Genomic DNA, 26,618 nt, shown 5'->3' on the forward strand with positions numbered 1-26,618 from the left:
TTGGACATGAAGCTAATAATGGCAGGTCTGAGTTGACTTGCCCTGGATAAGACTTGGTCTAAACCAACTTCCCACGTCGATACTAACTTCCTTCATGTTACTATTCCTTCACCAGATGATTTGTCCAAAAATAATAACAATTATTCGTTTTGAATTTTAATTTTCTCGAAATTTAATGAACACAACATAAAAAGTTTTATTTTGGAATATCTATTTATTAGAGAAATAATAATATATATAAAAAATATTTATCGTTGTTAATCAATATTTTTATATATATTTTTTTATTTCATTAATGTTTCACTCTTTTTTACTTATTAATTTTGACAAAATCAATTCTCTATATATCTATTTTTTTAACAATAATACTCTATATATTTTTATATCTGTAGAACAAATGAAAACCCAATTACTGTGATAAAGATTGGTAAAAAAATCATACAATTACACTAAAAAAATTCATATAGTTGTTCATTCTATTCTTCTCAATATAAAAGAGCAAAATATCATTAAAATTGATTCAAATATTTGTGAAGAAAATTAAAATGACTGAAATAGAATAATCTATGACTGAGAGTAGCACTGATATTGTAATGTTTTTTTACATCGCCACAGTTTCTTTTCGGGTTGAACCACACGGGTTTTAGAATTCGATTATATTATAAAGACTAAGACTCCATATAAAAAAAGAGAGAACCCCTGGCGAAGTAAGTTGAGAGGACGAAAGTGTTAAACTCTTATTGATCTGGTTGAGATGAGACTAACATCTATTAAAAAACTTTCTGATAGTTCAACGAAAATTTCGATGGAGATTACTATCTTAGTATTGTCCTATCATATTTATACTCGAAATATCATCGTTTCCCATAATATCATTATTTTTAAACTAAACATAATAAAATTAAAACTCAAAACATAACCTTTTAAAAAAATGACTACAATATTGTTACATTTAACAAATCAAAAAATCATAATAAATGTCGATAGTAGAATAAATATTCGTGGTGTCATGATATGTTCACAAAATGACCATTTCCTTCTTATTTTTAAACATCCAACAAAATATTAAAAACAACAAAAGTATCATTCTCAAATAATTATTAGAGTAGATATCTTGTGACATGGTCTCACGAATCTTTATCTGTGAGACAGGTCAATCTCATCGATATTCACAATAAAATCAAATACTCTTAGCATAAAAAATAGTATTTTTCATGAATGACCTAAATAAGAGATCTGTTTAACAAAATATGACCCGTGAGACCGTCTCACACAAGTTTTTATCTAATTATTAACATAAATTATAGTTGAAATTAATCTGGAATTTTAAATTTTAATAATTTTTTAAAAAATATTATTACATAAAACTGCTTAATATATTAAAAGAAAATATCAAAGGGACTTCTATAAAAGCTTAAAGATTAGCAAGTTCCTACGACCAAGAAAAAAGCTTAAAACACAAGATCAGAAAACAGAGTGGATTTTGAAAATCCAACCGCCCCCGCCTTGAATTTTCCGCGCTTTTTCACCGAATTCCATAAAGATTTTAAAGCCCTTCTTAGCAATCTTCGATATGCACTTGCGCAGTTTTTCGGTTCTCTTTTGATCTTTTCCACTTATATGTTTTCTGCTGGAAGTTACAGATTTTCCGCGTTTAATGAATATATTTGTTTCTGATTTCTCTGCGAGCTTTTTGGGTACTTGGATTGAAGCGTTAAAGTTAGAATTTTGATCCCTTTTGTCCTTATTTGCGTGGATTTTATTCTCCTTGTGTTCTTACCGCTACTACAAACTCTTGATTTTGATTTCATATACAGTTTGCTTTGTGATTCTGTTATCTCTTCTGTTTCGGCCACTTTCAAAATCAAAGTCCTATTTTTGGGGTGATTTCAGCTGAATAATGGGAGTTCAGAAAGATAGGGTGAGATTCAATGTTGGCGGCCGGAAATTTGAAACCACGGCCACAACCCTGGGGAACGCTGGCCGGAATTCTCTGTTCGGCTCTATGTTTGACGAAAATTGGGATCTTCAATCCGACGCCATCACCGAACACTTCATCGATCGAAACCCGGATTGCTTTGCGGTCCTTCTTGATCTCCTCCGATCAGGGGAGCTTCACATTCCCTCAAATGTTCCTGAGAAATTGCTATACAGTGAAGCCATGTTCTATGGCCTCTTGGACCATGTCAGAACTGCCAAGTGGGGCCCATTCGATGGGAATCGGCTCCATTTGGCTCGGTCAATTGTTGGACTGGCTCCAGGGGACGGCACTGCCATTCGGGCTGGACCAGATGGTGGCTGCTGTGTGGCTCATGGTAGTATGGTTCATGTGTATGATTGGATGCTGGAAGAGCGCCCTCCTATCAATCTTGATTATCAAAGGGTGAACGATGCTATTTGGGTCGATGAGGAAAACGTCGTGATCAGCGCCTGCGAGAGATTAGGCCGAGATGATGGAGGAATGGGGTTGTTCAATGCATTGACAGGAGAATTAAGGTTTAAGTTTCAGGTGAAGCACGAGAATCAGGTTAAGAGTTATACTGGTGGTGCCTTGTGTTCTGATTCATATTACAAGTTGTTCTCTAGTTGTAAAGGTCGAAGCAACGAGTATGGGATCGGTGTTTGGGACCAAGTAACCGGAAAACAGAGAGATTTTTTCTATGAACCGAACGGATGGTCACTCGGTGATGCTGACAAGTTGCAATGGTTACATGGTACGAACTGTTTGTTGGTATCCACAATGTTTCCAAGAAAAGATAACTGTTACATTAGCTTGTTGGATTTCCGTGTTAAAAACATGGTGTGGTCATGGTGTGATATAGGGGATCCAATAAACGAAGAGCGAAGGGTTAGGGACGCGATAGCTATGGAGGCAACGAATTCAATATGTGTGGTTAATGAGTATGAAGATTTAGGGTTCATAGATTGGAGGAGTACTGCAGGAACTGTGAGATGGAGTTCGAGAAGTAGGCTTATGAAGGGGAAAATGCCGGACGAGCCTTGTTATCCGAAGCTGGCGTTGCACGAGGGGCAGCTCTTCTCATCGATGAATGATAGTATATCGGTCTTTTGTGGTCCCGATTGGGTATTGACGTCGAGGTTGAAGAATAGTCGAGGTGGTTCGATATGCGACTTTTCGATAGGCGGGGATCGACTTTTTGCACTACATAGTGAAGAAAACGCTTTTGATCTATGGGAGACTAAGCCTCCACCAATTATATAAATTTTTGACATATTAACCAAAGTTTGGTTGATATATTTTTGTTTTGCATGCTTCCAATATGTTTCTTATTTTGCAAGTGATGACTACTTTTAGGTGATTTTGTAATATATAGAAGAAAATGAGCATTATCTACAATTCACAATGTGCAAAGATATCATAATGGAATAGGAAATTGATTGCTTAACAAACATGCAAAGATATCACAATGCTTAACAAAGTACCTCTTTGTTAGTTGAAAACCCTCCCGGTCCTGTTCAATTTGGTCAAGCTTAAATAAACCGGTTTTTACCGAGCCTGATTGGGTTCTTGTGAGAGGTTAAGACTAGGGATGTAAACGATCCAAACCAAACCAAACAGTATCAGGCTTGAGCTTGGTTTGTTTAAAATTGTTTGAGGCTCGAGCTCAAGCTTGATTCGAGCTTCTATTATCAGGCTCGAGCTCGGTTTGTATTGAAATTACTGAGCTCGAGAAAAATTCGAGCTCGGCTCGTTAAAAGCTCGTTTAGTATGTTAATCAAGCCAGGCTCGAGATTGATTCATTAATAGCTTGTTTAACATGTTTAACAAGCCTGGCTTGAGCTCGTCTCGTTTTCGAGCTCGATAAGCATAGAATTGAGCTCGAGTTTGAGTTTGAATCGAGCTTGTTGAAAATTAAATATATCTATAAACTAATTTTAAATCAGACATAAAAATGTAAATTCATTCATAAATAACAAAACGACACAAATAAGAGCTAAAAAAACATAAATCGGTATATTATTGAACATTCCAAAATCATGTTTGCGAGCCACCTAAACGAGTCGAGCTCAAGTACGAGCCACCTAAACGAGCCGAGCTCGAGCTCGCGAGCCTATTATCGAACATGTTTGCGAGCTCACGAGCCGAATATCCTTAGGCTTGAGCTTGGTTTGATTAAATTTTAGAGCTCAAAATCGAGCTTGGGCTTGGGCTTGATTTGATATGATTAACATACAAACTCAAACGAGCTTTTTATCGAGCCGAGCTTCGAATAGCTCGCAAATGATTTGATTTATTTATATCCCTAGTTAAGAGCACTAATGTTGAGCTCTGATTGTTGGTATCAATAATATTTCCAAGAAAAGGTGGCAAAAATCACCTAGCTAATTTATGCCACTTTTTAAGGAACTATACTTACTACATGTCTCGGTATGATTTTGTTCTTACATACACAATACTCATAACAGTATAGTTATTATGTTATTGTCTTGTCTTTACAAGTTTGCTTCTATAATTCTTTTATTAGCCATTTCGCTAACATGCACTAGAGAAGGTTACATTTTACATCTATTATTTTCATGGCTTTCTAAAGAACGTAAAATATTTTTTTAGTGTTTGCTAGGTTTCCTTCGAATCGGCACATCTTCCTTTTCCGCCCTTTACTTTTCCAAAGCTGGTTCTTATCCTTGGTAATGCACATATCCATTGTGTGCGATTTAACTCGATTTGCGACGTAATTTACATGCAAATGAGAGGACCTAACAACTTGATGATATATATGATATTACATTTCTCATCTTGAAAGGAAGTGTCGTTAACATCTTTTAGTGATTTCAAAATGAAATGATTTTTGCTTAGTCTAATAGGTCATGTTATGGGAAGGTGGAAAGTGCTGGGAAAGGAAAATGGTGGTTGAAAGAAGATACTTTCTTTATCTCTTTATGAGACCAAACAACTCAAAAAAGAATAAAAGAATCATGCTTCCTTTTTGCAGTTTCAACAACTCTATACATTTTCTCCAACCAAAGAATATTGATAATTTGGAATCATCTTTTTTTATTAAAATTCTAACCCCAAATACAAAATTAGTCTGTGATCCAGTTTAAAAACACAGTATCAAATGGGATCAAAGTGTTTTGAGCTTTTAGCTGTAGATGCAAAACTTGGAGTCATTTCTGTCCAAAATTATTACGTAAAAGTTACTCAATTTCTCCAAACAAGTTCTTGAAGTCCTCATAGTTGGTCACCAAGTCATAAACGTAAATGATAAGAAAGTGCTCACGAGGGTTGTTGCCAAAGAAGTGAGCACTAAAAAAACACAACATGCAAATGGAATGATTTTTCTCCTCTGTCCTGTGAAACTTATTTTGGACAGCAGTAGAGATTTGGGTTTTGATTTCGAGTTTTACGGGTAAAAACATTAGATGTAAACAGTTAGCACACATGCTTTCATGTGGCCACAGAGGACCAATCGTCCTAGCAACACAGGGTAAACTGGTAAAGATCACCGTGGCATCTAGCATAGAGATTGCCCAGAGGAACTTGGCTAGAGAATTTCACTGGCAAGAACTTTATATTCTCTATCAATAAACGGAATCATCATCTGTATGATCAGATATACTATTTTTCGAGTACAAGAATTTTCTTGTTGTATATGAGATTGTAACAGCTAATTCGACAAAAAATGAATCAAGATTCGAACCCTCGGGGGCGCTTTCGTTGAAGGCGGTGTAGTTTTGGTCCTTGTCGTAAACATGACATATGGTCAGAATCGTCTTCATCAAATGCCAGTTCCATGTAGCCTCGTTCAGGTACTGTTTAAGCATTCGAAATAGAACTTGATAGAAAATGATTAAACATAATAAATCGAACTGTGGATGAGGAATGTGTACGTTGATGAATACGATAACAAATGTCGTCATTGTCCTGTATGATCGTCTATGTATCACAGTAATCAAAATACAATATCGAGCTATTATACATTTTAAAATATCTGAGTTACACTTTTATGAACAATTTTAGCTTTAAGTGTAGTCGTAAACATTTGGCCCCTCATATTTATCTTTATCCCATGTCTACCGGTTAATGATTTTATATTAGTAACTTCTTCCTTGATGTATAATTCATTTTAGGTTTAGGTTATAGGAATGCAGCATATGATACCGCTTGTCTCACATTGTAAAAATTAAAGATTTAAATTGAGTTTATAATGGCTATAATGGACTTCTATAACAACTTGGGTTAATCATTTTCGTAAAGCGATGACGAGAAGTAGTTGCTATAGGGGCCCATTGTGGAGTCACGTAGGCGTGAGCCTGGGCTCGGGCCATGACAGAATGGTATCAGAGCCGGTCACAGACAAGGAACACATGGAAATAAATGCTATGCGGGGCAAAGTGATACGTGCATAAGAGCCACCTCTTGAACCTGCGGGGCAAAGTGCTACATGACGGGAGCCACCTCTTGAACCTGTAGGAGCCACATCTATATTCTCGGCGCTGGTGGATCGAGGGATCAGGCCGCGACGAGGATGTCGCGTGAAGGAAGGGTGATTGTGATACCTCTTGTCCTACATTGTAAAAATTAAAGATTTAAATTAACTTTATAATGAGCTAAAATGGACTTCTATAGCAACTTGGGTTAATCATTTTCATAAAGCGAGTACGAATACGAAGTAGTTGCTATAAATGCCCATTATGCAGTCACGCAAGCGTGACACAACGTTCTTACAAACTCGGGTAATCACAGTGAACAGTTCCATTAAGCTAGGCCTGAGCAGCATTCCACTCATTCGAAGACTTGAAGGGTATATGAGGTGCAGTGTGATGGACCATTGTTAAAGTGCACATCTGTGAAATACGAACAGGTAGTTTGAATTAGATATCCAAACTATTGAGTAGGAACTTATCATACAAAAACCAACCTACAAAACTAGAGATACGGGATAGGCAATCTGCTAGCTAGGTTGACTGACAAATCAGTTCAGTATCGTGGTTCTCTTTTTTCTCTCATTATGATCAAAGAGAAATGTTTATGACAAATTCATCCAAAAGTGGTAAATAAGGCAAATGTTACTTTACAAGTAGCTTCAATTTAACCCCATCTCTTCTTGCATTTTTTCAACTTTTAGTCAATTTAACCCCATCTCTTACTTTGCATTTTCTCACTAAACATGTGCAATTATATTAGAACCAATAAAATAGTTACTCCGATAGAGCTAAGAGACCGAATCGATTTTAAAGTTGATGAGTTCTTGAGTCAATACAACCAATATGATAAACTATGAAACCACATCCAGGCAGAGGCAAAATCCAGGAATTGAGGAGAGGGAGGAAGGATAGATCAGTAGAGGAGGTAAGGAAGGATGATTGAACTGATTTTCGGAGGTGAAACTCGCAGTTATAAATATTGCACATAAAATTTCAAAATTTTCCATTTGATGTGAGCACTTGACCCTGCTAAATACACCCAGAAATCTTGAAAACATAACAAATGAACAAGCTTGATCCTACCCCCCTTCGACTCGTTCGACTGAACTCAAAAGAAAAAAAGTTTTAAGGCATAAAAGCTTGGAAGATTTTTGAGTTGGGCAGTGAGATTGATTATCGACAAAGATGTTAGAAAAAAGCATTACCTAAAAGTTGGCTCGTCTTAGTATTTGAATTCCCGACCTTTGCTCCCTCCAAGTTCCAATTCCACAACAAAGTCATAATGACACTGATAAACATATAGGACACAGGACCATGACCAAACAAAATCTGTTACTTTTGCCAAACGAAGGTGGTAGAGTACCCTGGAATCTCAATGTAGCTTGAACCATAAAAACATTATTGTTGGCTCGAATTAGTTCTATTCGAGTTAGAACTCGATTCGAAATTCGAAAATTTTAAACTTTTGGCTCCAATTCGGTACGAATCAAAGCTCGAGTTCGGTTCGATAGATCGAATATGTTTGCGAACTATTGCTCGAAAATAAGTACTCGAAATATTCAAATTTTATTTACTTAATATATAATTATATTTTATTAATAAAATACTAATGCTCGCAAACGACTAGCGCTATGAAACAAAATAATTTGAGCTCGAGTTCGGATCGAAAAAAGTTCAAACATGTTCGAGTTCAGCTCAAATGTGAACACAAATAAATTATTTTTCGATCCAGCTCGAAAAGCTCACGAAACGACTCGATTCGTTTACATTCCTACCCGATGAAGCCAATTTTGACGTATGATTTAATCGGTTCAATCCCTATTGTTTTACATGAAATAAAATTATCTATGAAAATTTTAAAATCAACACATTTAGTATAACGGGAAAACAAATGGGGACTAAATCGGGTTCATGTTCAAAACATTAGGAATGGTTTGATTATTCTAACATAATAATGGATCGAATCGAGAAAATTATTGCACAACAATGGAGTACTAAAAAGAGGGCAAACCATTGACCGATGAAGATGAATACATAATTAGCTCATAGTATTCTATATATAATATAGATTTTAGTAGGGTAATATTCTTTAGAAATATTGAAGAAAAAAAATAAATAGATCTATTAGATTCATATATGACCAAATATTTGTGGCTTTACCAAAAATAATATCAAGTGTTAAAAGGTGCAATTCAAATCATTCAAACCGTGCAGCAGTTCAGACAACACGTTTCGATCGTTCTATCCAGCAAAGATAATTATTGCATCTAACAATATCCATCTTAATAATTCTGACATTCTTTTTAACAAAAATTATAAGGATAATAACGATGTAAATCAAATATTTTAAATTATACAACAACTTAATATCACGATTTGATTACTCTATCAAGCATTAACCTGACGTCTGGTAATAAATTTAACAAATATATGGTAGTAAATTCGACTTTTTTTGGTTTATTCTTTCTCATAATCATCGAGACAAATTTAATATTTTTAGGATTATTATATAATATTCATAAAATCAAAATTTAAAAATATCTTTTCAGAATAAAGTTAGATAAAAAAAGATGCACTTTTCTTGCAATAAGTTAGTTAATCTTGTTCGTGACTCCCACGACGTTGTTGGATTCTGCAAGTGCATACGTGGCAATCCCATCTCCCATTCTTCGAGTCTGCTGTTGAATCAATTCGATAAATTCATTTGAAGAAATCACCGCAGCTTTCCTGTAGCTTCAAGAAAATCGAACCGCGCAATATACAAGAATCAAAATTTGCAATCTTTCAGTGTTTTTTTTATTGAATTTTCTCAACTATTGACCTAATTTCATAGTTTTAGGTGTACGTATATGATTACATGTTTGCATGTATGTGTAGGGAGAGGGGAAGAATTGAGTAGTGTTAAGGAATGGCATTGCTTCGGAAATTGTTTTACCGGAAGCCGCCGGATGGACTGCTTGAGATATGCGAGAAAGTATACGGTGCGCTGTGACTCTATCTCCATTTGTCCCCCATTTTGAGCTATTTTTGTTTTTGGTTATTTCGTTTAAGCCGTGCATGTTTATGAAAAATTAGTTTTGGGAAGGTTTTATTGCTATTTTCTGGAAAAGCACGGTTTTTTCAATTTTGATGTCCGTTGAATAAGGAGATTATGAGCTGTATTTGCGGGTTAGTTTAGCTTTACTTTTGAATCATTGGGTTTGAGTAGTGAAAAAATGGGCTTTGGAAGAGGCACAATTAAATGATAATAATTAAACAAAAAAACAAGGACTTGTAAAGATATAGTTTCCCGAAGTGGTGTGGTGCCTTGGGAATGAAGTTATTTTTCTTTTTGTCGACATCAGTTGATGCTAAGCAAGATAGATGTAGTTGCTGATTGTTGTTCTACGTGTTAAGAAAAATAAACTTTATTGTGGTGAATATGGACCACTAATAGGCACCTATTACTCAAGTGGTGTAGATGTTTGTCTTAGCTTTATGGATATATGCATGGGAATTGACCACAGGTTGTAACATGTGAAAGGGGGGTGGGAAGGCATCCCAATTCAAATCTTCTAAACACTCGATAGAGAAGGTATGGAACTTCTAATTCTGAAGGCTTATTAATGAGCAAGGAGAATTGGAGTCTTCTTTAGATATGCCATGAAAGAAGAAGAATGGATGGAATGTCAGTATGTGGTAATTGAATTTAATGGACTCGAGAGTAGCCATTTTAGGAATGTTAGGTTTCACAATCCCTGAATGGGTTAGTCTTCATTCCTGAACTGTGTTATGTTTTAGGAACAATGATACTGCACGTATCCGGTTGGTTACTAGTTAAGGAATTAATATGTGGATCCTATGATACAAGTGTGCTTGCCTCTACGTATGACGTGTAACTAATAAGTAAAATGCATGTATTGCTCATATATTAAGTATCTAAACTAGTCAATTTTGAATTTAAAATGTCAAACTGGTGAGAGTGAATTTACATTCTGTAATGTAGAACTCATGAGGCATAATGCATGGTTGAGCCGCTGTAAAAAAGCAATATAAATTCTTGTTAGCTGCTGAAACTTGATGCATGTAATTGATTAAATGCAATGATTAAGTAAAAAATGATTCGTTATTTGGTGGAACAGTGTCCTTATCATGCATTGCTTGATGGCGTAAATTTGAATATTACCATGGGTAAAAAATGAAGTACTTTTTAGTAAATTTGCATTTTTTATATCTTACAAGATTGTTGCTTATAAGCAAATTGAATGAATTTTGTATTCAATTTGACAAGCCTAAGGTGTGCCTATGGTATTTTTCATTTATACAGTATTTGACGATTGTTTTACCACTTACACTTGGGAAGAACAAAATTACAAGAACTATGTGGGAGGAATAATGACACAACTTAGGGAGCACTATCCTGATGCCTCTATCCTAGTTTTCAACTTCCGAGAGGGCGAGACCCAGAGCCAGATGGCTAATGCTTTGTCAGAATATGATATGACTATAATGGAGTACCCTCGGCAGTACGAAGGATGCCCATTGCTCTCAATGGAGATGATCCATCACTTTCTCCGATCAAGTGAAAGCTGGCTATCACTTGGGCTGCAGAATCTGCTTCTCACACACTGTGAACTTGGTGGTTGGCCAATTTTAGCTTTCATGTTAGCTGCTTTATTGATCTACAGAAAGCAGTATAGTGGGGAACATAAGACCTTGGACATGGTGTACAAGCAAGCCCCTCGGGAGCTTTTGCACTTGTTGTGCCCGCTGAATCCTATTCCTTCTCAGTTACGCTACCTGCAATATGTGTCGCGGAGGAATATTGCTGCAGAATGGCCTCCATTAGACAGGGCACTCACCATGGATTGTGTCATCATTAGGATGATTCCTAATTTTGATGGCGGGGGTGGCTGCAGACCAATATTTCGTCTATATGGACAAGATCCTTTTCTTGTTTCCGACCGTACACCCAAGGTTCTATTTTCAACTCCAAAAAGGAGTAGAGTTGTTCGACACTATAAGCAGGTGAGCTCTTACGTTTTTGTGATGATTGTGTATGTTGTTGGTTGACCAAATATATGTGTGTGTGTGTGTGTCTGTGTATTTGATCACCTCAAAAATTATTTGACTGAGTTAGCAGGAAGATAAATTCCTTTATCCAGGCTTTTGTCCAACTATAAGTAGTTCTTGAACTTAAAAATGGAGGATAAAGTCTACTTTGGTAAAGGTTTACACTGTTCAAGTGGACAGGATTATAAACTAGAATTATAAAGCATTGCACACATGGATATATAAAATAATATAGTCCTTTGTTAACAACATGCACTAATGAGACAAGAAATGTAATAACAAGTATTGGGCTAATGAATTCAGTTATTCAATATGATTGGGTGCTGGCAATTCAATATGCTCGAGAAACTTTCCAAAATGCTAGATTATTGATATTTAAATGCATTTTATTTTGAAAGAATATGTCATACTTTGGTTGTAGGATTAACATTGTGGACTATTTAGATAATAAGAGGGCTCAACTGAAATCGTTTTTTATTAGTCTTGGTCATAGGTCGTGTACTGTATGAAAAAAATAAATGGGACTTCTGAATAACAATTGGGAGAGGGGAAAGAAAAATCATTGTAGCTGTTGACCTCTGATGTCTTGGTATTCATATTTGGCAAAAATACTATAAGCGGGTGAAGGATGGCAGTTTAAAACTTGATTTTAATTAAAAACTATAACTATAAGAAAGTAAAAGGAGAAGCCACTCCTCACCTCGCCCATTGTTTTTGGTTATGTGTTACATGAGAGAGCAATCAAAATACAACTTGTGTTATTATGTGAGTCACTGCCTTAGCTCTATGATTTCTGTTGTGTTCTGTAGTTCTCATTTCTTTGAATAATATCTGGAGAGTATAATCCAAAAAAGAGAGCTGAAAAGCAATGGAGACTGGAAGTATAAGACAGATGCTGTTTTATCATAAAATAAAATACAATGGTGCAATTTTCCTGAAATTCGAGTGCTTGTTCATGCATAATCCACATGTAGTTTGAAGAATGCGACAAAGTATCGGAGTTTTATCATGTTTGAATCAGTGGTTTGAGATTTCTTTTTCCTGTAATGAACACCTTGGCTTTTATTGTTCTTCATTGACGTTAAAATGTGAAGTTATTGTTAATGAAGTCTTTTATATGCTTTTTAGAAGTCTATATATTTTAATTTCCAATAAAATTTCTTTTTTTATTTGGTTTAGCATCTTGAATAAAAGGGAAAGAGGAGGATTTCATCTACCCGCTCCCCTTTCTCCTTCTTCCTGTTTTGCTTGTATATACATGCACAAGTACTTTATTTGTTGGTAAACTGTAGTTTTATTAATATAGTGTTGGCTATGTTTATATTAGCGTTTATCTTTGTGTGCTGTCCGTCTTTACAAGTCCCTGGAATTATGGTATTTCAGTCTCTGTTCATTGGGTTATTTTCAGGCAGAATGTGAATTAGTTAAGATTGATATCAATTGCCACATCCAAGGCGATGTTGTATTGGAGTGCATCAATTTGCATGATGACATGGAGAGAGAAGAGATGATGTTCCGAGTCATGTTCAATACAGCTTTTATTAGGTCAAATATTTTAATGCTCAACCGGGATGAAATTGACATATTGTGGGATGCTAAGGATCAATTTCCTAGGGATTTCAGGGCAGAGGTATGTTTTTTCTCTCATGTTCAATAGATGCTAAAAATATGTCTTCTCACTCTTAATAAGAGTCATAAACATGATTATGCAAATCATTTTTGGAAAAAGGTTATTTTCTCTGAGATGGATGCTGCTGCTTCCACAGTTCCTGTGGATTTTTCTTGTTTTGAAGAGAAAGATGGGCTTCCATTGGAGGCATTTGCTAAAGTTCAAGAGATGTTTAGTAGTGTGGATTGGTTGGTACCAAAAGGAGATGTCACTGTTGAAGTTCTCCAGCATTTATCTTTATCAGATGCTGTTATTGAAGCTTTTTCTCACTCCGAAAAGTCTCCGGAATATCAGCATCCTGCTATGCTAGAATATAGTACTGAGAGCCCAACAAATTTATCTTCAGATAAGCACAGTAATTTTTCTCCCCAGTTGTCCTCAAATACAGATGTTCTTAAGCTGGTGGATCCCCAAGCAAATAAAATCGAGGAAGTAATGTTCACCAAGCCAACACCAGTTTCTCCAGGAGAACTAACTCCGCTCCCATCAACTGTCAAAACTTTGAATCTCTTACACTCTAAACAACTTGGTTCTGATGCTCGTGTAATTGACATTGCCAGAGCAGGTCCTCGTCTAACTGAAACTGAGATAACATCTTCTGAAACCTTTTTTTCAACTTCGCCAATTCCATCTACAAATGATCCTGTTATTGGTTCTGGACAGTCTCAAGTCAGTCCAGCAACGCCGTCATCTCCTCCTACCTCATCTTTGGAGGAGAAGATAGATGCCCTAAGTGGGATTGATCCTCTTCTTTGGTCCCCGGAAATGCCCAGTGTTTCGACTCCACTTTCCAAGAATGACTCTACAGCTGCAAGTGATTTTTCTCTTTCTTCTACTAAACGTCCTACAAGTGATGATAGAGTCATAATTTCTAGACCTCTTACACTGACACCTCCTCATTCAGCTAAAGAGATGGCTAAAGTTCCTAGGGCCGTATCCCCTCCACCACCATCTCGATCTCTTAATCATTCTTCCTCAACTGCAGGTGAAGTGATATGTAACAGAGTCGTTTCCCTTTCCCCAGTCTCCCAACCATTTGTCCCAAACAATATTCAAACAACTAAAACTAAACTTCCTCCACCACCACCACCTCCTCCTCTTTCTAGTACTTGGACAACATATGTTACTCTTAAAATTGCATCTCAAATACCCGTTGCATCAAATCAATTCACAAATGACCCTATAAAGGAAGATTCGGTTTCTGCATCAGGTCATCTCCCTTCCAATGATCCTCTAATGGAGCATTCATCCTCCAGTGTTGAGACCTCATCTCCATCTCCCCTTTCAAGTACCTCACCTTTGATGAATAATTTAGATACAAAACCTTCACATAATCCACCTCCACCTCCACCTTCATCCCCACCCCATGTTCCAATTTCTCCTCTTAAGGAGAATTTAGGTTCTTTAGGTGCTCCTCCAACTCCCACTCCTCAACTTCCACCCCCACCTCCTTTAGCCATGCCTATGGCGGATGGTTTAGCCACTAGATGTGTACCTGGTCCACCTCCACCTCCACCTCCTATTTCCCCGATGAAAGAACATTTAGGTTCTGTAGTTGCTCCTCGACCTCCATCTCTACCTCCTACTCCACCTCCACCTCCACCTCCACCTTCCTTAGCCTCGCCTTTGATGGATGACTCAGCCAAAAGATCTACACCTTGTCCACCTCCACCTCCACCTTCATTAGCCTCACCTATGATGAATGCCTCAGCCAAAAGGTCTACACCTTGTCCACCACCTCCTCCTCCGATGTCTCGTGGTGAGAGTTCATCGATAAGAGGAGGCCCTCCCCTTCCTCCACCTCCTCCATTGCATTCTGGGAATGGACCATCTTCAATGTATCCCCCATCCTCACCATCTGTCCCAGCTGTTTCTGAAAAAGATGGTTACCCTCCTACTCTACACGCTCCTTCCATTCCTTCGGTCCCTCCTCCTCCACTCAATTCTTATAAAGAAGCTCCAAATGTACCAGCTATGACTAATAAAGCTAGTGGTGTCTCTGGGTCTCCATCTCCTCCGCCACCTTCTATTACTCCTCCTGGAATAAAAGGGAAATCTTTGTTGTCACGCACTCTCACTTCTAGGAATAACCAAACAAAGAAATTAAAGCCCCTACATTGGCTAAAATTATCTAGGGCGGTTTCAGGAAGCTTATGGGCAGAAACACAAAAATCTGGTGAAGCTTCCAAGTATGTATTTTTCTCTGGTCATTTGAGATTGACTGGCATTGTCCTTCACCCCTCTTCTGGGTGTGTTTTTGGATTCTCGTGTCATCATATTGTTCTTACTTGGTTAATGTATTTTTGCTAGGGCTCCTGAAATTGATATTTCAGAACTTGAGTCTCTCTTCTCTGCAGCAGTTCCAAATCCTGATGAAGGGGGCTCAGGCAGAAAACTAAGTTCAAGGGGCTCGATGCCAAATAAATCTGAAAAAGTGCAACTGGTGATTTATGTTCTTCATGCCTTTCCTTGTATGACTAGTCCCCAGATTTTTTTAAAATAGCATTTATGGTTTAATTTTACTCTGATATAGTTTTGACCTTTCTGATTGGTTGAATGGACCACCATTTGGATCAAGTTATACATGCAATACTCATGAATTTTTCAGTTTTTTGCGTTTTTCCACACCGTGGATATTGTTTTTTAAATTAGTTTGTCACCACATGATTTCAATTGTGAATGTCCAATTTTCTCTCGTAATTTTATACATTGAACATTTCATTAAAAAGTTCGTCTTGATTTGAGATTACCATTGTCTTCATGGTGTGATTTTTTATCGTCAATTGTCTAGTTTCTTTTTACCCTAGAAACTGTTCTATCTTGTCTCTTTTTACACTAGAAACTGTTCTAGATTAATCTCTGAGCGATTGAAATCCAGGTCTCCAGATTTCACAATTTATTAAGGTTTTTGGTAACACATCATGATTTATTCCTAACAAGACAAACTCTTACCGAGCATTATCACCGCATAGAGAATATAACACTCAGTACTGGCATAGTTCAGTCAAGAATTTTCACACTCAAGTTTCAATTGAAATCATGACAAATTAAATCAATACTCTATTAGTGTTAGGAAGTGGTATGTGGAGAAACTTTTGAAAGCCACTATATCCTAGATGAATTTCCACAAAAGTTAGATAGTGAGCTGGCCCGTTATTCTTGATGACCAATATGTAGCCCGAAAGATATTAGGTTGTTATACCTGTCCCTTTTAGGATAGATTATAATTAGTTTGTTTATCACTTGATTACTTCTTTAGACTGAGGAATGTGGTTTTTCGGAAATTAGACCGCAAACAAAAAAATATCATGTTACCTAGAACAAAATTGTAATCTCTTATCTTGATTGAACTTGTGCTGTTCAGACAAAGCAATTTGTAATATGCCCATGTTTTTATCACATCTAAAATGAGAGATCTATCTTTTTTTTATCAAAATTTGATGACGGAGCTTTTTTTGATTACTTTTCTATTGTCTTTTTGTTTGATTAGTCAACATTGCGTGTTACAAATTGACCTTTTGCTGCATCCCTCACGACCCCATGCCTAACTTTGTTATCTTCTTGATGACAATTAGAGGATTACTTTTCCTGCTGTTTGCTAACCCTTTTTTCATCAACATAAAAATTAGTGTGAAATTGTTTCCGAGGATAATGATCGTGAAACTTGAATCACTTCAAATTCCTTTGCAGATAGACCACAGGCGTGCATACAATTGTGAGATCATGCTTTCAAAAGTGAAGATACCCTTGAATGACCTACTGGTGAGTTGTTCCTTGTCCAAAATCAGTTTTTGGACTCAAAGAAGCTTTTTTTATAGCTCAGCATCCATCAGTTACACTCAAACAAAAAAATGTTCAATATACTGATTTAATAACAGTTTATTTTTTCTATTTCCGTAAGTATTCAAACACCCGTGACTAAATAGCCAGAAAGAATCATTAAAAAGAAAAATTAGAGAAATAGGTATTGCTTATGTAAAGTATTCCCTGTGGTATCACTCACAGGAACAAGAGCTTTTGCGCGAAATAGAGAGATAAGATAATATAGGTTACAGTTAATCATGTTGAGAAGGAAAAATGAATTCAATAGATTTGTGGATGTCCAAAACATAAAGCCCTAGATCCACTGTGATATAATTTTATTCTCTAGTAGACAACAATATTCTCCGACTAAAATGAAATCAAAATTGAAGAAAGGTGAATAAGATAAATTCTTGCAATTGACGATGTTGTCCTTCGATTATCTATCTTTTCAACCAGTAGTCATTCACTCTCTGAAAATGCTTTGGAACAATATGAACATTGAACCCTTGTTCTAATTGTTTTCTCTTATTATATTATTTTAAAACATTTTGATTTTCTAGGATTCATTTCCATCTAAACTCGTGTATCCTTTAATTCAATAAATCTGCCTTAGATATATGTCCATGCTTTTTCTTGAGCGGCAGCTTGTCGGGAGTATTGATGACCCATGTTATCAAATTCGGTCAAAAAAATTGTTTTCTAGATTAAAATGGATGATGGAACTATGGCCTGATGTTTATTGACTACATCTAGAAAAGTACTCCCTATATTCTGAACACACAATTAGATATGGTTCCCGCATGAACTGTAGAGTACTCACGCATACCACATAAGTAGTAGTTTTCGGTGTAGTATAGTCAAGATCCATGTTTATTTTCTTAAATTTTTTGGCCTTTTAGGTGTGTTTTAAGCCAAGATTTTATACCTACAAATGCGATGACGAGTTGAATTAATTATCTTGAAAACAATAGTTAAAATCAACTAGTAAAGCACGATTCCAACAATAAATTTTATTTAAAGGCATTACACATATGAGGCGCTTTTATGAATTGTACCCTTTTAGTTGCTATATATATGCGTGTACGTATTTGATATCCTATTTGTCAGCATACCAGAAAGATTCTCAATGAGTCAAAACATTTTGTAAATGAGAGCAGAAATCAGAAATGCTTTTGTTTTTCTGAAATGTTGAATTCACATCCCCATGGGTAATTATGTGTTTTTCATACAACATAGTTTATCTTTGTTTTATAATTTTTGGTTACAAATTTTGTAGTTTTTTATGCGCACCCCCTTTTCATAATTCTGTGATAATCTTTTCTGCAATATCTTAGAACTCCGTACTTTCGTTGGACGACTCGGCATTAGATGTTGATCAGGTTGACAACCTCATCAAGTTTTGTCCAACCAAAGAGGAGATGCAGATGCTTAAGGTTATATACATGATTTTTTTTTGTTAATTTTTATGTTTAGAATCTCTTGAGTAACTTTATCACCACAACTTGTGTAGGCAGAAGTAATGCAAGTTTTGCAAAGTTCTTTGACAATCCTGTCATGAGATTAACCACAAATTTATGTTTTCAGGGTTATACAGGGGATAAAGATAGTTTAGGAAAATGTGAACAGGTCTGTATAATATCAGATTTTTTGTTGGAACTGATTCTGGTGTTTTCGATACGTGGAAACATAGAAATGTTAATATTTTTTGGTCTGCTTCAAAACCTCAGTTCTTTCTGGTGTTGATGCAAGTGCCAAGGATAGAATCTAAGCTGAGAGTTTTTTCATTTGAGATTCAATTTTCCTCTGAGGTTAGAATTCAGAGTGCCAGTTGCTGGTTTCTACTTTTTTGGAGTTTAATTATTCATGATTGTTTGTTTCGTTTGGTCGTCTAACAGGTTTCTGACCTCAAGAATAATCTGAATGTTGTAAATTCTGCAGCAGATCAAGTAAATGGATTTTGTCTTACTATCTAAGCCACACTATTTTAGTATATAGTGTATAATATTGATATCTGATTCGTCTCTGCAATCATGTTCTCATCAGATTAGGGGTTCCTCGAAGTTGAAAAGAATAATGCAAACAATCCTCTCTCTTGGTAATGCGCTGAACCAGGGAACTGCAAGAGGTCAGTTAAATATATCAGTGTCTTGTTTGTCTCAAGTCGTTTTTGTGATTTTAACGGTTTATCCTCAATGGTATGTTAAAGCATAGTAGAGCGCTTAGTCAACTGAAAACTTAAAATGGATTGACAGCTATAAATTAAAGTTTGGTTTGACATAAAACTGTTTATATCCTTTTTAATATGGTTTTGGCTGTCATTTAGCTTTTTGGTCACGAAATGATTTAGTTCAGTGGGAGATAATCATCACTTGCACGTGGGTTATGCATGGGAGAGAGATCTACCATATTATTTGTTTCATTTATGTTTTTCATTGTGCAAATAATAGTAGGCTCAGATACATACAATTAGGGATGTAAACAAACCAAGCCACTCGCGAGCTATCTGAAGCTCGGCTCGGTGAAAAGCTCGTTCGAGATCGTCGTTTAGCTTATCAGGCTGAGCTTGAGCTTAAGAATATTAGGCTCGTAAGCTCATGAGCGGTTTGCGAGCTCGAGCTCGGCTAGTTTGTTGTGTCGTGAGCATACAATAACTCAAGCATTGTTTGCATTGTCCCACATCAATATCTGAGTGAAATTGAGGAGATTGAAACTATAAAATGACAAACCCACCTCCTTAAATTCCCATATCGCAGACGATATTTTGGCTAAGAGTGCTCGACAAGCTTGAAAACGAGCTCAAGAATGAGTTTGTATAACGAGCTCAAAAACTAGCCCTCTTAAAGAGTCAAGCTCGACTCAGACTCATTAAACATGATAAACGAGCTATTAACGAATCGAGCTCGAGCCAATATATATACCTTAAACGAGCCGAGTTCGATTATGATACTATTCGGCTGGGCTCGGCTCGGCTCAGTCGGCTCATTCACATCCCTACATACGATATACCAAGCAAGATGAAAAACCAATGGTAAAGCTGTTGTCTGACCCTTGAGGATTCTTCTGTCTTTGTGTTAAAGCTTCTAAGGATAGATTATCATTGGACACAAAAATTGTGTGTAGTTATGAAATATGGAATCCATGAAAAGATGTATCCCAAGATATCGTCCAAACTCTTCTTGTTAATGAAAGTGTCTCATTAATGCTCCTTACACATTATTGGTCGATTTTTCCCTCGCGACTCTGTCGAGGAATTTGATGTTGGCTTTGGATCGGTGAAGAGGTGCCACTTGTACGTGGCAGTTAGCATGATTGGAACTTGCTTGGTAGAAGCTCAATACCTTTGTGAACGAGATTGAGTGGAGAAATGTCAACTTTGATGCATTATTTCTTAAATGAGGACTTAGGAGGGCAAGTAAAGAAAAACAACCTTCATGATAGCCTATTTTCCTGTCTAGCAAAATCAGTTCCAAACTTAGCAATTTTCTATTATGTTATTGATTATCTTGAAAAAATTAAGAAAAGACTATATGACGTAAACCTCTTTGGTATTTTTAAGCCTTTTTTAGCCATTCAAACAAGGATGCAATTCCCTTTCCATAATCAAAGTCGAGATCGTGACTGAGTTTATTTGTGGTTTGGATGTTTATTTCATGTGAGAACAAGTTTTGGGATTTAATTGCTACATTTGTTACATCATCTGATTTGGTTTCGTTTGGATATTATTTCGTCCTGCGTTTAATTTGGTTTGAATTTTTGAAATTGTTATATTTGGAATCCGATTGTTTAATACTAAGTTGTTAAGATACTGGGAAACAGATTAACTATGTTTGATCCAGGTGAACCAATCCTGGTATTATGAGATAGGGCACAGAGAAAAGGAATCAAAATAAGAGATAATATATCTTTAGAATGGGTTGAAGAGCATATATACATTTGGCTTTTGAAAGAACTGTTATCATCAAAGTTTCCTAACTATTCTCTTTCTCTCAAACTTTCAGTTGTATAATTAGAAGATTTGATTGTGTTTCACTACCTAATGGTATAAATCTGCATATTTTGGATGAAAATGAGAATGTATCTGGTTTATCTTTGACTGACTAAAAATCTCTTAGCTCTTGAATTTGGGAACTATACCAGGGCCGAAACTTGACAATCACTTTCTGACTGCTGCATATATATGCAGTAAGTCACAGAATTTGACAAGTGCACAACTTTCTGCTCTTTTATGCAATTTTTAGTGTAGCAATGTCATCTTCTATTTGTCAGAATGAGACATTTGATTTATTTACACTTTTTTATTTCAAATATCGTTCTGTAATTTTCGAGTCTAATTGAATGCGGTAATGACAGGTTCTGCTATTGGGTTCAGGTTGGATAGCCTGCTCAAACTTACTGAAACACGTGCCAGGAACAACAAGATGACATTGATGCATTATCTTTGCAAGGTATCGATCAACATGTCTTTTTGGCTAGCTTCTGACAAAAAAATAGTACAATTGAGAATCGCATCAATAATCTGTGGGTGCATTGGTGATGCAAATTAGAATGATCTGCTGCTGGAAATTTCATAACAGAGGTGAAAGCAACCCGAACACAGCTTACAACTTTCATCATACTGTGCTCTCCAAAGAGCAACTCTTCTCAAAAGCTCACTCAAAACGTGCTGAGCTGGAATCCCATTCTGACTAAGGATTCTTGTGATTCCAGCTACTGAAGAACCAGGACTCTTTGGTCTCAAGAATCCCAACCACTAGTTTTAAGAATGAGTGATTGTCCTTCTCCGACCTTGTGCAACTATTGATTTCACATCGCAAAGAGATCTTTTGATTGTACTTGTCTTCTAAACTTATATTGGGTTCAAATGGTATAGGGGTCCTACTGATACATGCTATAAAAACAAATTTTGTTGAGATGTGCCACATCTAATGTTAGTAAATGTTTGACACGTGAAATGGGTGCAGTAAAAAAGATAGCATGCATTAAATCCCTGCCCTGCCCTTTCAACTTCCTTCTCTTTCCTTTTATATTTCTGGTGTTTGGGAAACTTTAATATCTTTTGTATGCTAATTGTATTACCTGCCCTACTTTGTGAGATCTATCATTTCTTGTCAAGTTGACCGTGCAGATCAAGCAATTTGTGGCTGTATAGTCTGGTATTAGTTACTCCCTGTACTTGGTGTCATGTACCACATTTCTTGTTATGTGGTTGTTGCTTATTATGATTAGCTGCGAACAAAGACGACATTTACTTCATGAATTTGGTAATGAAACTTTATCTCTCTCCAGGTACTTGCTGAAAAACTACCCGAGCTTCTTGATTTTTGGCAAGATCTGTCTAGCTTGGAACCTGCATCAAAGGTATGTTAAAGAATTTAATACCAGTGTCAAAATTTTTAAGTTGTTATGATATGTGGCATCCTATCATCTTAGTAGACAATTTTTTCCAGATACAACTAAAATTTTTGGCTGAGGAAATGCAAGCCATTAGCAAAGGTGTTGAAAAAGTTGTGCAGGAATTATCCATGTCAGAAAATGATGGACCCGTGTCTGACAATTTTCGCAAGGTAATTTGTTGATAATATCCAAGCAACAATTCTTGCTAATTTTCTTCAACCTGATTTAACTTATTAAAACGATGTTTGGTTCTTATCAAACATCAAAGGGTACTTTTTCTTCATTTGATGTTTCTATGTACAATGCATATTTAAATGCATACTTCAGTGGTTTCAAGGTGTTATTGTTTCTTTTACTTATTTTCATATCCAAGTTTATGTCCTGTTAACGACTCCCCACTTTAAGTGGGAGTTACGCACGTGCCTTTACTCGGCAGTTAAAATTGTCAACCATATCCAGCAAGCTTTAAAGTTAAATCAATTGTGGTGTTTTAAGAGGGGGGTGGGGGGGCAGGAGTTGAAAGCAGAATAAATTAGTATCTGTCTTCATTCGTACTTCTTCAGTAGAGAGAGTATTTTCTGGCAAATTCTGAATCATTTCATCAGTATCTCCATTTGCAGCCATTATAATTGTTGTACTTGCTTAATTTGGCTTCCTTTCTGACTTCTTGTGCAGTCTTGAGTGCTGTAAGAGTGATTTCTCATGATCATTTACTGATGGTAGCTTGTCAATGTTGTTCCACGTGTATATTTAATATATTTTGAAAGAATTAGTCTTGCTTTCCACTTGATCAAGTTAGATAAAAATCGAAAAACACGTGATAGAATGTAATAAGAAATTTACATGATAAAAGTCAACCTGGAAAAAAATGTCTGACATACTTACTCCATTTTAGCATCAAAACTAGGTGCAAATAACCAACCAGACTGCCCTAATGGATAAATCAGGAATACAAAAAAAAAGCAATTGACCAGAGAACGCAATTGCATTAGGAGGTCATAATTGAACAAATTGAGCAATCTCGAATTGGCTTAACATGAAACCTATTAGTCCAAGAACGCCATGTAGAGCACAAAAGTCCACAGACCGCCTAATTGACACCACCAAGTAAAATCTCCTTGTGCTTCAGAACACCATAGTAACAATAAAGACGATAGCCTTCAAACTAGGAACTGGTGTGAAGAAAGTCCCGCTTATCGTCTTTGATTGACTGAATGGATCCCGAAAGGTGGATTGATTCTATCTCCTACCTCCAACAGAAAAGTGCAGTGCCTTCCCTGTGATAGGCATCCCAATGTCTGAAAGTTCTATACTTTATAGTTTTGACAAATAGATCATGCTTTCACCAGTCTGTTTACGCCTTCATTCTCTCACCTGTTGTCTGACATTTGATATCCGTATATATGAAACTATGACTTTCATAAAGTGGCTCTGTTAAACTGATTTGGAAAGTTGTAGTAAATGACTGTTGTTAAGTTATGCTGGCATTGAGGTATATCAACACTTTCATTATCGGACAAATCTTAGGTCCCCGAATGATTGGGGTCAACAAGATAATATTTGTAATGTAATTTTCTTGAAATGTTGATGATACGAATGCTCTGGAAGATCTGATGGCCAGCAGTTGCAGCAGCGCCTGCAGGAAATGGCTAGACTGTAATTGAATTATGGCAATATGACCTGTCTCTATGATTTGTTTTGTATAAGCTTGAAGAACAGGCATTTTTCCAAATGATGGAAACTATTAAATCTTAACAATCGCTTAAGTTATGCCTTCTTTTGACATTGCCTTTTACAAATGATTGCTGTTTTCCTGTTCAGGCTTTGAAGGAGTTTCTTAATTTCTCTGAAGGTGAAGTGAGGTCCTTGGCTTCGCTTTATTCTGGAGTGGTATGTATTGCTCGTCTTTCGCAATATAGGTCTAGGTTTTGTATGTTCTTATATCTTCATAACATTCTTTGCTGTTCTAATATTTGATTGTACAGGGTAGAAATGTGGATGCATTGATCCTTTATTTTGGTGAGGACCCATCTCGATGCCCATTTGAGCAAGGTAATCTTATATTCCCTCTGTTTACGATGGATGTCTTTTCATGGCTCATGGGTCAACCTGGTCAACCAATAACATTGACAGCATGTGTAGCGCAGTAAAACTGTAAACTTTGTAGGGTAGCAAAAAAATTCCTCCTTCCGATAGCATCATCAAAATATGGGGTGTGGCCTACTATACAACTTAAAAGGATATGACTTGAACCATTGTTACTAGTTATAATTTTTAGTGAAACAGTAAGTGATCAGAAACCAAAGTCGTGTATTCAATTTTCGTATGTTGTAAGTTAGTATGGTTATTGGGAGGAGTTGAAAGGTCACGTTTGTGATACGGTACGGTTTAAAAGGATGTAAGTTGCATTGTTACCCAGTTATGATTTTTGAGAAAACTATAAATATTCAAATCGATAACCGATGGTTTATACAAAAAAGTAATTGATGATACATCTAAAGATTGCATGTGATATAGTAGATGGTTGATTTTATTTAAGGATATTGTTGCTACACATGGTTTTTGAGCTAGAACGTCTTAAGTTGGTTTTTTGTTAGATTTAAGTTGGTGAAATACGTAAATTGATTCTTGTCATGAGCATACGATGCCAACGACTAGAGCAATGGATATTTTGTTTTTTGATCTTTGGTTGGTGAGTGGTTCCTATGGGCTATGATCATATTATTCGAAAGTTAAACATCCAGGGGTGTAAAGTTGGTTTGCGAGTTTTTTGAGTCGGTTCGAGAAAAATTTGATTCGCGTTCGAATTATCAAATTCGAGTCAAACTTGAACATGTTATGATTTTTTTTGGAGCTGAACATCGAGTCCAAATTATTTTGTTCGATAGCTCGCGAACTGCTCGCGAGCTTTAATATTTTATTAGTTATTAATATAATGTGATTGTATTAAATAAATATATTCAAGTCTTTATTTTTTAATAGCTCGTGAATATGTTTGAATATTTCAAGCCAACTCGAATTCGAGCCATGATTCAAACAGATTTCGAGCAAAAAATATCAAAATTTCTGAGCTTAGAATTGGACTCGAGCTCGAATATCCTAATTAGAGCTAAATTCTTCCGTTCAATTCGTTTACAATTTAGTCCCACTTTAGAGGAGATATCTAGATCGATTGGTTTGAAATCAATAGAATTCGAAACTATAATGTAAGATCCCTAACTTTCTTGGATCTTTTTTTACTTCCGTGAATTTAAAATTTCTTGTTGAAAGGGTAATTTGATGTGCCTCCTATCAAATATCTCTTTTAACCCCATCTAGATGCAACTTTACTGAACTTGCCCTAGTCTATTAGATTGTGCTTAGATACATGTATATGAGGTGGTGGATTTCAAACTCCTTGATTTTAATGGATGGGAAAAATATAAATTTTAAAATTCACATCTTATCGAAACGTGCAATTTTAATCATGATCATAGTGGATTTCAAATTTGTCCAAGATAGGTGATAACGTTGAGGTAGAATATCAACATTATATGGCTTCGTGGTTCTTGTTTGTCCTAATCTCTATCTGAAACACCGTGCAGTGATTTCAACGATACTGAACTTTGTGAGAATGTTCAAAAAATCCAACGAGGAAAACTGCAAGCAGCTGGAGTTAGAGAGAAAGAAGGCGGAGAAAGAAGCTTCAACTGAGAAATCAAAGATAAACGCAACTGAAAAAGATAGTGGAAAATTGATCTTATCCCGAGTCAAGAGCGTCAAATAATTCGATATGAAATAACCTTGGACTCTCAGATCATGTTTAACTAAGACGGATATGCAATTGTTTCAATCTGACGGACACAGACATTGCAGCAGGCGAAAATCCCCCCGAACGTTACCTTTGCTTTGGACATTTGACGGCCTCAAACAGGTAAAGATTAGACATTTTCAAGATAAAACACCCCTAAAATCCATAGCTTTCCTTCGTTTCTTTTCTTTTTTTTCGCTTCTAAGAGTTTGTAGACGGAACTTTGATCGAATTCCTTCGATAATCTTCATTTTGCAGAGTCTGGATGTCTATAATTTTGTTGACGATAGGTTCATGTACATATTCTTCTTGGCTGGAGAGATTGCAAGTTAATGTCTGAAAGAGTATGTTAGTTATATATTTTCATTTGTAAAATTACACATTTTTTTCCTGGACTTTGTACAGTACACATTTCAAGTAGTTGCAATATATTTAGTTTAGCTGATCCAATTCTTTATTATTATAATATTTCAATAATATTATAGCTGAATGATTCAATACTTTGAACCATTGTTAGGG

General features: G+C 36.1%; 2 protein-coding genes across 6 annotated transcripts; both read left to right on the forward strand.

Moving 5' to 3' along the window:
• Nucleotides 1-1,376: 1,376 nt before the first annotated feature.
• LOC140818581 (BTB/POZ domain-containing protein At4g30940) lies at nucleotides 1,377-3,405 on the forward strand. Its single transcript, XM_073178582.1, has one exon. The coding sequence runs from the start codon at nucleotides 1,901-1,903 to the stop codon at nucleotides 3,221-3,223; it is 1,323 nt and encodes a 440-aa protein (XP_073034683.1). The 5' UTR covers nucleotides 1,377-1,900; the 3' UTR covers nucleotides 3,224-3,405.
• Nucleotides 3,406-8,954: 5,549 nt separating this feature from the next.
• Nucleotides 8,955-26,544, forward strand: LOC140818145 (formin-like protein 18). 5 transcript variants are annotated; one of them, XM_073178005.1, is made up of 19 exons: nucleotides 8,958-9,371; nucleotides 9,851-9,964; nucleotides 10,697-11,397; nucleotides 12,851-13,072; nucleotides 13,172-15,300; nucleotides 15,422-15,554; nucleotides 16,802-16,873; nucleotides 18,250-18,348; nucleotides 18,500-18,541; nucleotides 18,643-18,723; nucleotides 18,811-18,861; nucleotides 18,959-19,040; nucleotides 21,266-21,360; nucleotides 22,202-22,273; nucleotides 22,363-22,479; nucleotides 24,131-24,199; nucleotides 24,295-24,361; nucleotides 25,894-26,222; nucleotides 26,358-26,544. In XM_073178005.1, the coding sequence occupies exons 3-18, from the start codon at nucleotides 10,765-10,767 to the stop codon at nucleotides 26,073-26,075; spliced, it is 4,146 nt and encodes a 1,381-aa protein (XP_073034106.1). In that variant the 5' UTR covers nucleotides 8,958-9,371; nucleotides 9,851-9,964; nucleotides 10,697-10,764; the 3' UTR covers nucleotides 26,076-26,222; nucleotides 26,358-26,544. The 5 variants fall into 5 exon arrangements, with proteins under 5 accessions (XP_073034108.1, XP_073034109.1, XP_073034107.1 ...); XM_073178004.1 differs by lacking the exon at nucleotides 9,851-9,964; XM_073178006.1 differs by lacking the exons at nucleotides 9,851-9,964; nucleotides 24,295-24,361; nucleotides 25,894-26,222; nucleotides 26,358-26,544 and having other exon boundaries at nucleotides 8,956-9,371; nucleotides 21,285-21,360; nucleotides 24,131-24,166.
• The last annotated feature ends 74 nt before the right edge of the window (nucleotides 26,545-26,618 follow it).

Source organism: Primulina eburnea, chromosome 17 (genome assembly GCF_022965805.1).
Source record: "Primulina eburnea isolate SZY01 chromosome 17, ASM2296580v1, whole genome shotgun sequence".
In the NCBI taxonomy this organism is placed as follows: domain Eukaryota; kingdom Viridiplantae; phylum Streptophyta; class Magnoliopsida; order Lamiales; family Gesneriaceae; genus Primulina; species Primulina eburnea.

What these genes read in the sequence shown, in the direction of transcription:
- LOC140818581 (XM_073178582.1), top strand. Translation starts at nt 1,901, where the DNA reads ATGGGAGTTCAGAAAGATAGGGTGAGATTCAATGTTGGCGGCCGGAAA.
- LOC140818145 (XM_073178004.1), top strand. Translation starts at nt 9,299, where the DNA reads ATGGCATTGCTTCGGAAATTGTTTTACCGGAAGCCGCCGGATGGACTG. An exon ending in GCTTGGAACCTGCATCAAAG is followed by an intron (nt 22,274 to 22,362) that starts GTATGTTAAAGA and finishes AATTTTTTCCAG; the next exon opens with ATACAACTAAAATTTTTGGC. An exon ending in TCGATGCCCATTTGAGCAAG is followed by an intron (nt 24,362 to 25,893) that starts GTAATCTTATAT and finishes AACACCGTGCAG; the next exon opens with TGATTTCAACGATACTGAAC.